The sequence below is a fragment of the Haemaphysalis longicornis genome, unplaced genomic scaffold, assembly GCF_048455015.1.
Source record: "Haemaphysalis longicornis isolate Haplotype H1 unplaced genomic scaffold, Haemaphysalis longicornis Haplotype H1 scaffold_3, whole genome shotgun sequence".
Classification (NCBI taxonomy): domain Eukaryota; kingdom Metazoa; phylum Arthropoda; class Arachnida; order Ixodida; family Ixodidae; genus Haemaphysalis; species Haemaphysalis longicornis.
The window spans coordinates 170,006,057-170,018,473 of NW_027526335.1; the positions used below are offsets into that span (position 1 = coordinate 170,006,057).

At 50.9% G+C, this 12,417-nt stretch overlaps 1 protein-coding gene and 11 non-coding genes across 12 annotated transcripts; 11 read left to right on the forward strand and 1 right to left on the reverse strand.

Annotated features, from left to right (window-relative positions):
* The first annotated feature begins 35 nt into the window (after positions 1–35).
* Trnam-cau (transfer RNA methionine (anticodon CAU)) lies at positions 36–108 on the forward strand. Its single transcript has one exon. It is a non-coding gene; the product is annotated as a tRNA-Met (tRNA).
* A 224-nt stretch (positions 109–332) lies between these two features.
* Positions 333–405, forward strand: Trnam-cau (transfer RNA methionine (anticodon CAU)). The gene has a single exon. It is a non-coding gene; the product is annotated as a tRNA-Met (tRNA).
* A 224-nt stretch (positions 406–629) lies between these two features.
* Positions 630–702, forward strand: Trnam-cau (transfer RNA methionine (anticodon CAU)). Its single transcript has one exon. It is a non-coding gene; the product is annotated as a tRNA-Met (tRNA).
* Positions 703–1,223: 521 nt separating this feature from the next.
* Positions 1,224–1,296, forward strand: Trnam-cau (transfer RNA methionine (anticodon CAU)). Its single transcript has one exon. It is a non-coding gene; the product is annotated as a tRNA-Met (tRNA).
* A 224-nt stretch (positions 1,297–1,520) lies between these two features.
* Trnam-cau (transfer RNA methionine (anticodon CAU)) lies at positions 1,521–1,593 on the forward strand. The gene has a single exon. It is a non-coding gene; the product is annotated as a tRNA-Met (tRNA).
* A 224-nt stretch (positions 1,594–1,817) lies between these two features.
* On the forward strand, positions 1,818–1,890 carry Trnam-cau (transfer RNA methionine (anticodon CAU)). Its single transcript has one exon. It is a non-coding gene; the product is annotated as a tRNA-Met (tRNA).
* A 224-nt stretch (positions 1,891–2,114) lies between these two features.
* Trnam-cau (transfer RNA methionine (anticodon CAU)) lies at positions 2,115–2,187 on the forward strand. Its single transcript has one exon. It is a non-coding gene; the product is annotated as a tRNA-Met (tRNA).
* Positions 2,188–2,411: 224 nt separating this feature from the next.
* On the forward strand, positions 2,412–2,484 carry Trnam-cau (transfer RNA methionine (anticodon CAU)). The gene has a single exon. It is a non-coding gene; the product is annotated as a tRNA-Met (tRNA).
* Positions 2,485–2,708: 224 nt separating this feature from the next.
* On the forward strand, positions 2,709–2,781 carry Trnam-cau (transfer RNA methionine (anticodon CAU)). The gene has a single exon. It is a non-coding gene; the product is annotated as a tRNA-Met (tRNA).
* A 224-nt stretch (positions 2,782–3,005) lies between these two features.
* Trnam-cau (transfer RNA methionine (anticodon CAU)) lies at positions 3,006–3,078 on the forward strand. The gene has a single exon. It is a non-coding gene; the product is annotated as a tRNA-Met (tRNA).
* A 224-nt stretch (positions 3,079–3,302) lies between these two features.
* On the forward strand, positions 3,303–3,375 carry Trnam-cau (transfer RNA methionine (anticodon CAU)). Its single transcript has one exon. It is a non-coding gene; the product is annotated as a tRNA-Met (tRNA).
* A 1,491-nt stretch (positions 3,376–4,866) lies between these two features.
* Positions 4,867–6,434, reverse strand: LOC144173527 (uncharacterized). The gene has a single exon (XM_077701910.1). It carries the CDS (start codon positions 6,319–6,321, stop codon positions 5,305–5,307), a length of 1,017 nt encoding a protein of 338 aa, XP_077558036.1. The 5' UTR covers positions 6,322–6,434; the 3' UTR covers positions 4,867–5,304.
* Positions 6,435–12,417: the final 5,983 nt, after the last annotated feature.

Genomic DNA, 12,417 nt, shown 5'->3' on the forward strand with positions numbered 1-12,417 from the left:
CGAGAAAACGAGCCCGAGCACGGGTCACAACATCCGCCTCGGTAGCGCAGTAGGCAGCGCGTCAGTCTCATAATCTGAAGGTCGTGAGTTCGAGCCTCACCCGGGGCAGGCGGAGCGTTCTTTTTTTACACATCATGCGGCTCAGTGGTGTCATCCTAAAGGAACTTTCCCAGTCTCGCCACTGTGACTAATTAAAGGCGCCGGAGTTGGACTATGGTTATGATAGGCATGCGCGGTCGGTCACTTTACGTTGTTCCCCGTGATTAGAGCCAAAACTTTGGCACGCGATGAATTGCGCGAGAAAACGAGCCCGAGCACGGGTCACAACATCCGCCTCGGTAGCGCAATAGGCAGCGCGTCAGTCTCATAATCTGAAGGTCGTGAGTTCGAGCCTCACCCGGGGCAGGCGGAGCGTTCTTTTTTTACACATCATGCGGCTCAGTGGTGTCATCCTAAAGGAACTTTCCCAGTCTCGCCACTGTGACTAATTAAAGGCGCCGGAGTTGGACTATGGCTATGATAGGCATGCGCGGTCGGTCACTTTACGTTGTTCCCCGTGATTAGAGCCCAAACTTTGGCACGCGATGAATTGCGCGAGAAAACGAGCCCGAGCACGGGTCACAACATCCGCCTCGGTAGCGCAGTAGGCAGCGCGTCAGTCTCATGATCTGAAGGTCGTGAGTTCGAGCCTCACCCGGGGCAGGCGGGGCGTTCTTTTTTTACACATCATGCGGCTCAGTGGTGTCATCCTAAAGGAACTTTCCCAGTCTCGCCACTGTGACTAATTAAATGCGCCGGAGTTGGACTATGATTATGATAGGCATGCGCGGTCGGTCACTTTACGTTGTTCCCCGTGATTAGAGCCCAAACTTTGGCACGCGATGAATTGCGCGAGAAAACGAGCCCGAGCACGGGTCACAACATCCGCCTCGGTAGCACAGTACGCAGCGCGTCAGTCGCATAATCTGAAGGTCGTGAGTTCGAGCCTAACCCGGGGCAGGCGGAGCATTCTTTTTTTACACATCATGCGGCTCAGTGGTGTCATCCTAAAGGAACTTTCCCAGTCTCGCCACTGTGACTAATTAAAGGCGCCGGAGTTGGACTATGGTTATGATAGGCATGCGCGGTCGGTCACTTTACGTTGTTCCCCGTGATTAGAGCCCAAACTTTGGCACGCGATGAATTGCGCGAGAAAACGAGCCCGAGCACGGGTCACAACATCCGCCTTGGTAGCGCAGTAGGCAGCGCGTCAGTCTCATAATCTGAAGGTCGTGAGTTCGAGCCTCACCCGGGGCAGGCGGAGCGTTCTTTTTTTACACATCATGCGGCTCAGTGGTGTCATCCTAAAGGAACTTTCCCAGTCTCGCCACTGTGACTAATTAAAGGCGCCGGAGTTGGACTATGGGTATGATAGGTATGCGCGGTCGGTCACTTTACGTTGTTCCCTGTGATTAGAGCCCAAACATTGGCACGCGATGAATTGCGCGAGAAAACGAGCCCGAGCACGGGTCACAACATCCGCCTCGGTAGCGCAGTAGGCAACGCGTCAGTCTCATAATCTGAAGGTCGTGAGTTCGAGCCTCACCCGGGGCAGGCGGAGCGTTCTTTTTTTACACATCATGCGGCTCAGTGGTGTCATCCTAAAGGAACTTTCCCAGTCTCGCCACTGGGACTAATTAAAGGCGCCGGAGTTGGACTATGGTTATGATAGGCATGCGCGGTCGGTCACTTTACGTTGTTCCCCGTGATTACAGCCCAAACTTTGGCACTCGATGAATTGCGCGAGAAAACGAGCCCGAGCACGGGTCACAACATCCGCCTCGGTAGCGCAGTAGGCAGCGCGTCAGTCTCATAATCTGAAGGTCGTGAGTTCGAGCATCACCCGGGGCAGGCGGAGCGTTCTTTTTTTACACATCATGCGGCTCAGTGGTGTCATCCTAAAGGAACTTTCCCAGTCTCGCCACTGTGACTAATTAAAGGCGCCGGAGTTGGACTATGGCTATGATATGTATGCGCGGTCGGTCACTTTACGTTGTTCCCCGTGATTAGAGCCCAAACATTGGCACGCGATGAATTGCGCGAGAAAACGAGCCCGAGCACGGGTCACAACATCCGCCTCGGTAGCGCAGTAGGCAGCGCGTCAGTCTCATAATCTGAAGGTCGTGAGTTCGAGCCTCACCCGGGGCAGGCGGAGCGTTCTTTTTTTACACATCATGCGGCTCAGATGTGTCATCCTAAAGGAACTTTCCCAGTCTCGCCACTGTGACTAATTAAAGGCGCCGGAGTTGGACTATGGTTATGATAGGCATGCGCGGTCGGTCACTTTACGTTGTTCCCCGTGATTAGAGCCCAAACTTTGGCACGCGATGAATTGCGCGAGAAAACGAGCCCGAGCACGGGTCACAACATCCGCCTCGGTAGCGCAGTAGGCAGCGCGTCAGTCTCATAATCTGAAGGTCGTGAGTTCGAGCCTCACCCGGGGCAGGCGGAGCGTTCTTTTTTTACACATCATGCGGCTCAGTGGTGTCATCCTAAAGGAACTTTCCCAGTCTCGCCACTGTGACTAATTAAAGGCGCCGGAGTTGGACTATGGCTATGATAGGTATGCGCGGTCGGTCACTTTACGTTGTTCCCCGTGATTAGAGCCCAAACATTGGCACGCGATGAATTGCGCGAGAAAACGAGCCCGAGCACGGGTCACAACATCCGCCTCGGTAGCGCAGTAGGCAGCGCGTCAGTCTCATAATCTGAAGGTCGTGAGTGCGAGCCTCACCCGGGGCAGGCGGGGCGTTCTTTTTTTACACATCATGCGGCTCAGTGGTGTCATCCTAAAGGAACTTTCCCAGTCTCGCCACTGTGACTAATTGAAGGCGCCGGAGTTGGACTATGGTTATGATAGGCATGCGCGGTCGGTCACTTTACGTTGTTCCCCGTGATTAGAGCCCAAACTTTGGCACGCGATGAATTGCGCGAGAAAACGAGCCCGAGCACGGGTCACAACATCCGCCTCGGTAGCGCAGTAGGCAGCGCGTCAGTCTCATAATCTGAAGGTCGTGAGTTCGAGCCTCACCCGGGGCAGGCGGAGCGTTCTTTTTTTACACATCATGCGGCTCAGTGGTGTCATCCTAAAGGAACTTTCCCAGTCTCGCCACTGTGACTAATTAAAGGCGCCGGAGTTGGACTATGGCTATGATAGGTATGCGCGGTCGGTCACTTTACGTTGTTCCCCGTGATTAGAGCCCAAACTTTGGCACGCGATGAATTGCGCGAGAAAACGAGCCCGAGCACGGGTCACAACATCCGCCTCGGTAGCGCAGTAGGCAGCGCGTCAGTCTCATAATCTGAAGGTCGTGAGTTCGAGCCTCACCCGGGGCAGGCGGAGCGTTCTTTTTTTACACATCATGCGGCTCAGTGGTGTCATCCTAAAGGAACTTTACCAGTCTCGCCACTGTGACTAATTAAAGGCGCCGGAGTTGGACTATGGTTATGATAGGCATGCGCGGTCGGTCACTTTACGTTGTTCCCCGTGATTACAGCCCAAACTTTGGCACTCGATGAATTGCGCGAGAAAACGAGCCCGAGCACGGGTCACAACATCCGCCTCGGTAGCGCAGTTTTGCGAAAAGACAAAGGCAGGTCTTTACACTCATACGCTCTGTCAAGTACTCTGTACAGGGCCTCCGCTATTTCGGACCTGAACGCCTTATAGAATGCTGCGACTATTCCATCCGGCCCCGGTGACTTTCCCGTGCTTAGTTCATCAATCGCCGTCTCTATTTCAGCTTTGGTAATTGGAGCTTCCAACTGTACTTTAATGTCTTCATCCAACTGTGGCAACAGTGAAAGAAAGGTACTTTTGTAATCGCTCGTAACGATTTTATGAAGACCCAGCAGTTCGGTATAATATTCAACAAAAGCCCTCTCTATGATCTGACCATCACTTGTAACTGTGTTCTTGTAACTTATCTCCTGAATTTCATTCCGTTTTGCGTAACTTTTTTCATCACTGAACGCCCGCCTGGTTGGCGTTTCCCCTCCCCACAATCTTTCGGCCCGTGCCCTTATCATGGCCCCTCGGTACTTTTCTGTATCGATAATCTCAAGCTCAGTTTTTATTTGTTTTATTTCTTTGTTGTATCTTCCTGGAACGGTACTTTCCTGGTTTAAGAAAAAGTCTAGTTGGTCATGTAACTCTTTTTCTTTCTGCTTTTCACAACGGCGTGCAACGCAAGCTTTTTCGATTGCGGCTATCTTGACATTGCTCTTAAAGTCTTCCCACTTAACGATGACATCTTCATTATCTACGTCGAGAACTTTTTGAAGCATTTTCTTTACTTGAGCCAAAAAATCTTCATCCGACAGAAGCTTCGCGTTCAATTTCCATAGGTTCCAGTTGAAGGTGGGTTTTGTTATCTTTGTACCCAGGACCATCGAAACTAAAGCATGATCACTAAAAGACACATTTTTAACTTCATAATTGTTGCAAAGTTGTATTAGACTACAGGACACGTACACTCTATCTAATCTGGCGTGGCTCTGATTTTGAAAGTGCGTAAATTGCGGAAAACTTCCGCAGGATAGTACGTGACCTACGTCACTCAAATTATGTTCCTGGGTAAGTATACCTAACAGAAGCGCGCTTGCTTCCCGGACGGGCTGTTTTTTTACTCTATCCTCGGCCAAACACACACAATTAAAATTCCCCAAAAGGATCATCTGTCTATCACACTTGAGATAGGCTTCAATGTCTTCAAAAAATCTTTTACGCTCATTTTCTTTGTTGGGTGCATAAATACAAACTATCCGCCACGCGTACTGGCAATACACAAAATCACACACAATCATTCTGCCGTCTTCGCTTACTGTTACACTCTCCTCGCGAACGCCCAAGCTGTTGCGGATGAGGAGTGCGCAGCCGCCGGACGTGCCAACGGCATGGCACACACAAACGTTGTAACGCGCCCTGAAAGGCGAAATCATCCGCTCTGTTTGTTGCTCACTTTCTACCTTCGTTTCCTGCACTGCGATTATGTCGATATCGTTTTCAAGCAAAATGCGGCTAAGCTGATACTGGCGTCTTTTTGACGCCAAGCCCCTCACGTTTAAAGTCGCTATTTTTAGAGCATTTTTTAGTTTCGCAGCCATAAAAGGTTAACTGGTCATTACAACAGAGCGGCGGATTTTATACACCAAAGCAGCCGAAGAAAGGCAGGTACGATGAATAAGATGCACCACTACTTCTGCGTCTAGCATACGCGGAAAACCACCTTAACTCACACACCACTTTAGGCTCAGTCCGTGATGTTACGGGGGCCGTTGCCCCATCGGTTGCCTCTCCAGCGTTATGTTGGGCTTTGGTTTAAATGAAGAGCGCCGACCTCCTACTGCTGCTTTCGTCGGCGGTTCTTCATTCGTCGCAAATAAAGTTCCTCCCTCCTCACACAGCTCGCGTGCACGCTTCACAGCTGCAGCCCCGTTTTCCGCCGCACCTTCCTCCATTGGCTCCGAAGCTGAAGTTCCCGCCACCGTAAGCTCACCTTCATGTTGCTTGTCAGATGAGCTGACCGCTTCGGGCACCGGGAGGCTGGCTGTATCCTCTCTGCCGGCATCGTTAGGCGGTGTTACCTCAGCGTTCGTGACAGGGGGCTTCACTGCGGAGGCAGGCTCAGGGGGCGTAACCTCTGGCGACGGCACGACGTCTTCTCCTTTCGCAGCGTCCTCGGCGTCGGCGGCATCCATTATGTATTCCGCCTCACGGTCACTTTTCGTAGGTCCAGTCACATTGGCATAAGTCCGCACACACTCACTCTCGTCGTGGCCAAAGCGCCTGCAGCTAGCGCACCGCGGCACTCGGCACTCACGCCGAATGTGGCCGCTCCGGTGGCAGCGCAGGCAGACTGGAACCCGGCCGGGAACCACGACGAGGGCTTGCTCCCCTGCCACACGTAGTTGGTGCGGCAGGTCGTCCACGCTGACGCCTGCTTTTAACTTAAGTGTGACCAAGCGTGTAGTCGACGACTGTGCCGTGCAGCCTTGGACACGCCAGCGGTCTCTGGTCACTTCAGTGACCTTGCCGTAAGGCCCCAGGGCAGCTCGTATTTCGTCGTCGGGGACGAAGTGGAGAACCCAATGGAGCTTCAAACGGACGTCCTGGTTCCTCGGGTCGATGACGACACACCGACGCCCCTTGACCTGCACGTCACCAGCGGCGACGAACTTCTTTGCTCCGTCAGCGTCCTTGAAAGTTACCGCCCACACATGGTTCATCTGGTGCGCCCCCAAGGCGATAACCTCGGGGAGCAGTTCCAGACGAACCAGCATGTCGCGGAAATCTTCCACTTTGTAGGGCCTGGCTTTTACGTCAGCGTGCACAAAAATCGTATTGAGGGCAGTTGGTCCTGAAGGTAGATGGGGCAGAATAACTTCGTAATCCTGGGAAACAATGTTCACATCCGTTGACCTGTTACCGCGGGCCGCAGGGCCCGCCAAAGCCGCTCCTTTCACGGAGCTCGCCATCCTGCGTCCGCAAGGCAAGGCAAGGCAAAGAGCAAGGGAAAGCTACTGCAAGCCATCAGAACAAGGATAGAAGAAAAGGCAATACCGGCCGCGTGGCAAATGAGCAGGATGAACTTCGTGTACAAGGGCAAAGGAGTCAGGACAAACCCAAGCTCGTCTAGGCCAGTAACCGTCACGTCAGTGCTGTACAGGTTAGCAATGCAGGCAGTGAAGTTCGAACTAGAGCAGTGGGTGGAAGAAAATAGGATATTAGAGGAGCTTCAAAATGGGTTTCGAAAGGACAGAAGACTAGACGACAACTTATTCGGGGTAAACCAATGCATAGTGGTGGCGAAGATGCAAAACCGACCTTTGCGGTTAGCCTTTCTGGACATTAAAGCGGCGTATGATAATGTAGACAGGGAGAGGCTTTGGAGTATCCTGGAGTACGAGGGAGTTGGGGCAGAATTCATTAGCTTACTCAGAGAGCTATACCGGGAGAACCAAGTGAAAATAGTGTGGGAGGGGGTAACATACAATAGGCCTGTATACACCTACAAGGGTTTGAAATAAGGATGTCCTCTCTCTCCGCTGCTGTTCATGATCTACATGGCGGGATTAGAAAGGAAGCTAGAAGTCCGCACGCTGGGGTTCGACTTATCCTACATAAAAAACGGGCAGGTGGTGGAACAACGGGTTCCGGGACTAATGTATGCAGACGACATATTGTTGATGGTGGACAACCGGATAAGTATGCAGAGCTTGATGGATATATGCGGTGAAGAAGCGATGCACCTAGGGCTATCCTTTAGCAGAGAAAAATCGGGGATCATGGTCTTTAATGACGGCGAGGAGCACAAAACAGTATCAGTTCAGCAAGTAGAAATACCATTGGTGAAAGAGTATAAATATTTAGGAGTATGGCTGAACAACAGCGAAGATTACACGCAGGCGCATGAGGCTCACCTTAAGACGAAAGGACGACGGAACGCGGCTATAATGAAGATTAGAGCCCTCTGGGGATACAGCAAATACGAGGTGGTAAGGGGAGTCTGGAAAGGGGTCATGGTACCAGGATTAACTTTCGCTAATTCGGTTCTGTGCATGAAGCCAGATACCCAAGCGGGCCTGGAAGTAAATCAGAGGGCGGTAGGCAGATTGGCCCTAGGAGCCCACAGTAAAACTACAAATGAAGCGGTACAAGGGGATATGGGCTGGTCGTCTTTCGAGGCGAGGGAGGCGCAGAGCAAGATAAAGTTTGAGGAGCGACTTCGTGACATGGAGGACGAAAAATGGGCCGCGAGGGTGTTTAAGTACCTGTATTTGAGGAGCGTGGACACGCGGTGGAGACGGAGGACCAGACAGCTGACCAAGCGGTACGGAAAGTCGGTAGGGGAAAGCGGGGTTTACACAACAGTCAAAAAGCAGGTAAACGCAGCAGAGACGATGAAGTGGGCACAGAGAATGGAAGGAAAAAAAACCCTGGAGACTTATAGTGCAGAGAAACGGGAAATTAAGAAGGAGGGATTCTATGGCAATACGAGAGGCAGTGCGTTGCTCTTCGAGGCACGGGAAGGGTGCCTGAGAACCCGGGCATACACGGGTAGCTACAGGCAGCAGGATGAAACGTGTGCATGCTGCGGCAGTGATCGGGAAACTATACGCCTCGAGCGCGGCCTGTAGGGGCGCCACTGAAATCCCCCTAGCGGCCCGTTTCGAAAGCAGCCGCGGGAGTTCGCTCCCCGCTCCCCACTGTCGCCGCTGCTTTTGCGGCACGTTCACGACTTAGATCTACCATTTGCGGGCGTTGGAAATCCATGTTTATGTGGAGCAGTCACCCTGTTCGCAAATGGGGTGTGTTTACGAGAGTGTAAATGTTTCTGACCCGATCTTAGTGTGGTATATTCGGTGTGTATAAGAGCCAGGTATGTGTCACAGGCCAGCGTAGCGGAACCGGCGTATGATGAAGCCGATTGTAGTTACACTGACCTGAATTACTAGCCGTATCTCCGTAACCACCGGTTCCTCAGATGTTCATGCTACGGCTATACACTACGATTTAAATCAATTTTGTGCGCTCACATAATCAGCGGAGCATTCATACCTGACAGCACGCCAGTTACGTTTGCCAATGTTATATCTCAGATATTGATCACCACCAGCCAGTCTGTGTTAATTTCGGGATTATTCAACAAAAGTACGATTGACAATGCATAATTATATTCGGGGATCAGCACACGACAGAGTCGCCTTGTCGTGAGGTGAGCGCCCGCAGACATTCCTCTGCTACATATATCCTCTGCGAGCTGCGCGGAGACGGGCTTACAATATAATCCGCGTCCGCGACTAAATGCTTCTTCGAAATATCGTCATATGGCGCAGGGAGCCTGCAGAATAAACCAGAAACTGAAATCAGAGGGCCTTATCACATACCACACTCTTCCAACGACACATTTTAACGCTTGTTGAACCGCCTACCCTGTATACTTCCAAAAATGCGTCCGCCGGACGATCAGCTCTTCGTTGAAGTAGAAAAACAAAAGGAAAGTGAACGCAAGATTTATGTGTGGGATTACTAAAACGTTCATTGCTTGACTCCGCTCCGCATTTGTAGACGGCGTCCCCCTCGACGCCCCCCCACCGATTTCTCGCGAAATAGCAGTGAATTTCGCGTATAGTTGGTCTAGTGAAACCTATAGTTCAGACGAACGTCTTCAGCATGTCAGAAGCTGCACTGTTTTTTTTTCATTTCCGTTAGAGCTATTATGTTTCTTAATTCCGCACTTGCACAGCATTTATTTTTCCGTGGTTTCCTTAACTTTCCTTGGTTCTTACTATATGGCGTGTGTTGGCACATGTTTAACGACGCACAGTCTTGGAATATACTTTACATTTTCACATGGTTTATATTCTTATAAAAGACGTAAGTTATTGTCCGGAATTGGGTAATCACATCCCCCAAAACATATTTTTCTGCGACGTATATATGCGAAACGAAGCCGCATTCGTTGTCCACGCTGCAAAATGAAGCCAACCTCTTATTGTGCCAGTATCAGGTCTAAACGAGGCGTCAGTAGAATTCATTTGAGCCGGATGTTTTGGAGGTGACATGGGTGATATGTTGCTGCCGTCGCCGACGCCCGGAATAGCGGCGACGAAGCGCGCAGAACCGCGTCCCCGGGAAGCTCTTGCAGGCGATTGCGTACTCTACGAAGACGCAGCTTCTTTTTAAGTGACCTAAACATATTCTTTGCCTCTAGACGTCACCATACAAGTTTTTTTAGGGCGCGGAAAGGCGAAAAGAAGCGAAATAGAACCAAAACACTGCACGAGCCCCTATCAGCCACGCAGCGCAAATCCCGTCAACGCCGCGGAGAAGCGGCGGCAGGCGGCGCAACAATCGCGAAGCTCGAGGCGTATAGACCATATTGTCAGGAGCTGCACAGAGATACGGCCACCGCGGGGTGAGGGGGAAACGACGCTGGCGGAGGCTTTGGGATTTGGGGCGAGGGGAACCTCAACTTCAAGGCCATAGAGGTTACGAAGAGGCGACTGGAGTGGTGGTGGAGGAAAAGTAGGGAAGGGATGGGTACGCAGGCGGAGTAATTATGCGGACGAGAATTTAGAACAGCGAGGGGAGAAAAAAAGGGGGGTGGGGGCGATGAGTTTAAAACAGAAAAGAGGGAGAGATGGGAGGGAGGAAGCAAATCTATAGGTTAGCTGGGAGTAGGGCAAGTAAACGTAATAAAACAGGCAAGTCGGTTGCTGACAACCGACGCCCCGATTTAAATGGAAAGTCACTAATCATCATCATCATCATCATCAATCAAAACAGGCCGCGGCAGATGTCTTGGTCACCGATCGCTGAAACGGAGATTATTGCCAAAATAAAGCTCCATATGCGAAAAAGGGGATGACAGTGTGGTGAAAAGTTGTGTAAGGGATGGTCATTCGCAGTTGTACAGATACCAGCGATCAAATAGTCGTCACGATACCAACGATAGTAAGCCTAAAGTTCCCAACACCCAAGGTGACCCGTGCAACCCCGAGCCCGCTGGCTTGGGCGACAGTTCTAGCGGCCGCCGCCGTGTCCACGTTTAGCGCTGCCTGTCGTCGCGTGGAAAATAATGCATCCTGGCGTCGTCGTCCACTTGCTCGGACAGGCTTCGCTCGCATACCGCTAGCTTGCCATAGCACAACTTGGGCGAGCTGGGCGACGCGCACCGCCGCGTCGCCGCGGTGCCCGTCGACATCGCGCACCGCGCGGTGCCGGCACCGCGCAGTTTTCGGCACCAGTGCAAGGGAATACCATGCCCCGGCCACGAACTGAAGAGCAAAGACGTCGAACACGCAACGTTTACAAGCATTGCTCACACAGCTACGCCCACGTCTCCTGCCCAAACGAATACCACCGACAACAGCAGCGCAGGATATCGTTTCCGGTTCCGAAAACGACTATATGACGTCACCCTGAACCGGCCAGACACGCAGGCCGATGTTTCGTCACGCCGAAAGCGATTTCGCTAGTGCTGCCGATTTGTGAAAGCTCGCGGCCTGGGCAATCAAAATCGATTTTAGATGTGATTCTGGCCTCGGATCGCTGCAAAAATTTCTGCGAGGCGTCTGTACAAACTACTGAAGCCAATGATATCATTTCTTGGGCATCAAAATTTGGTGTCAGTACTCCTTTATTGCACCGGAGCAGCGGCGCAGTAGTGCAAAACGTGACGTCCCGTTTATCTGGGCGCATTGTTATTTGTGAATTTATTTTAGCCTAAAAAATGGCGTATTGTTTGTGTGTACGTGCCGAGAAAAGCCGATGAAATAAACGTTTTTCGAAGAATTACGCGCGTGGCTTGACACAGAACGGGTTTTCGTGTTAATGGGCGATTTTAATTGTGTGTGCTCGGCTCGGGATAAATCTAGTTGTACTCCCTATCACTAAGGAAGCACGATTACATTGAATGGTATCCCGGCAGATTTTGGTTTGGAAGATGTGGGGGATGCGTTGGAATGTAAGACGCAGATCCAGTTCACCCACTTTCAAGCACGAGCCACGCAAGATTAGACCGAACATATATTTCGTTACAACTTCTGCCGGAGTGCTCGAAGTATAGAGTTACACCTGTGTCCTTCAGCGACCATTGCCTCGTGTCGTTCTTGATTGGAAAGCGCAAAGATAAAAAGTCGTTCAACTGGGACTTACGGAAAATGAACAGCTTCGTGTTGAATGATGAAGAATTTGTACAAGAAGTGACAAAAAAGATTAGGAACCTTGAACAAGATACAGGCGACTGTGCCTCTAAGTGGAAAACTTCAAAGCAGAAATTAAGCTGACAGCATTGGAAAGGTCAACTGCCTTAAATTATGACAAAAGAAAAAAGAAAGTCCTTCTTAGAGGAAACCTCGAGACGCTTTCTGCACTAGAGTGCCAGTCACCTGTACTGTTCAAAGAGGACATAAAACTTTGAAACATCAGTTCGAAGCTATCGAACAAGAAAAGTATCATGGTGCGCTAGTGCGAGCCCGTGCGGAAAAGTTCATGTTAGGGGAAGCCCCTACAAAGAGAGCACTTAGCTTTGAAAAGAGATACGCGTCCCGCAACTCTATTGCGGAAATAGAGTATAACGGGCAGGTTCTTGATGAACAACAAGCAATTAACAATGCTTTTTGAGAGTTTTATGATGGTTTGTTTTAGGTGCCAACCTGTAAACTTAGAACGGTTTAAGGACAATTTTTTAAGGTTCGTGTCGACGATAGATGACGAGGTAAAAGAAAATTTAGAAGTACCAATTACAGTGGAAGAGGTTAGGAAGGCTATCAAAGAATAAAGTCCGGGAAAGTCTCCAGGGCCTGACGGGCTGTGCACGGCGTTCTACAAAGCTTTCCGTAATGACCTAAGTCCATTGTTATGTGGCCTGT

Bases quoted from the DNA above. Each gene is read 5' to 3' on its own strand.
- LOC144173527 (XM_077701910.1), bottom strand. From the start codon at position 6,321: ATGCTGGTTCGTCTGGAACTGCTCCCCGAGGTTATCGCCTTGGGGGCG.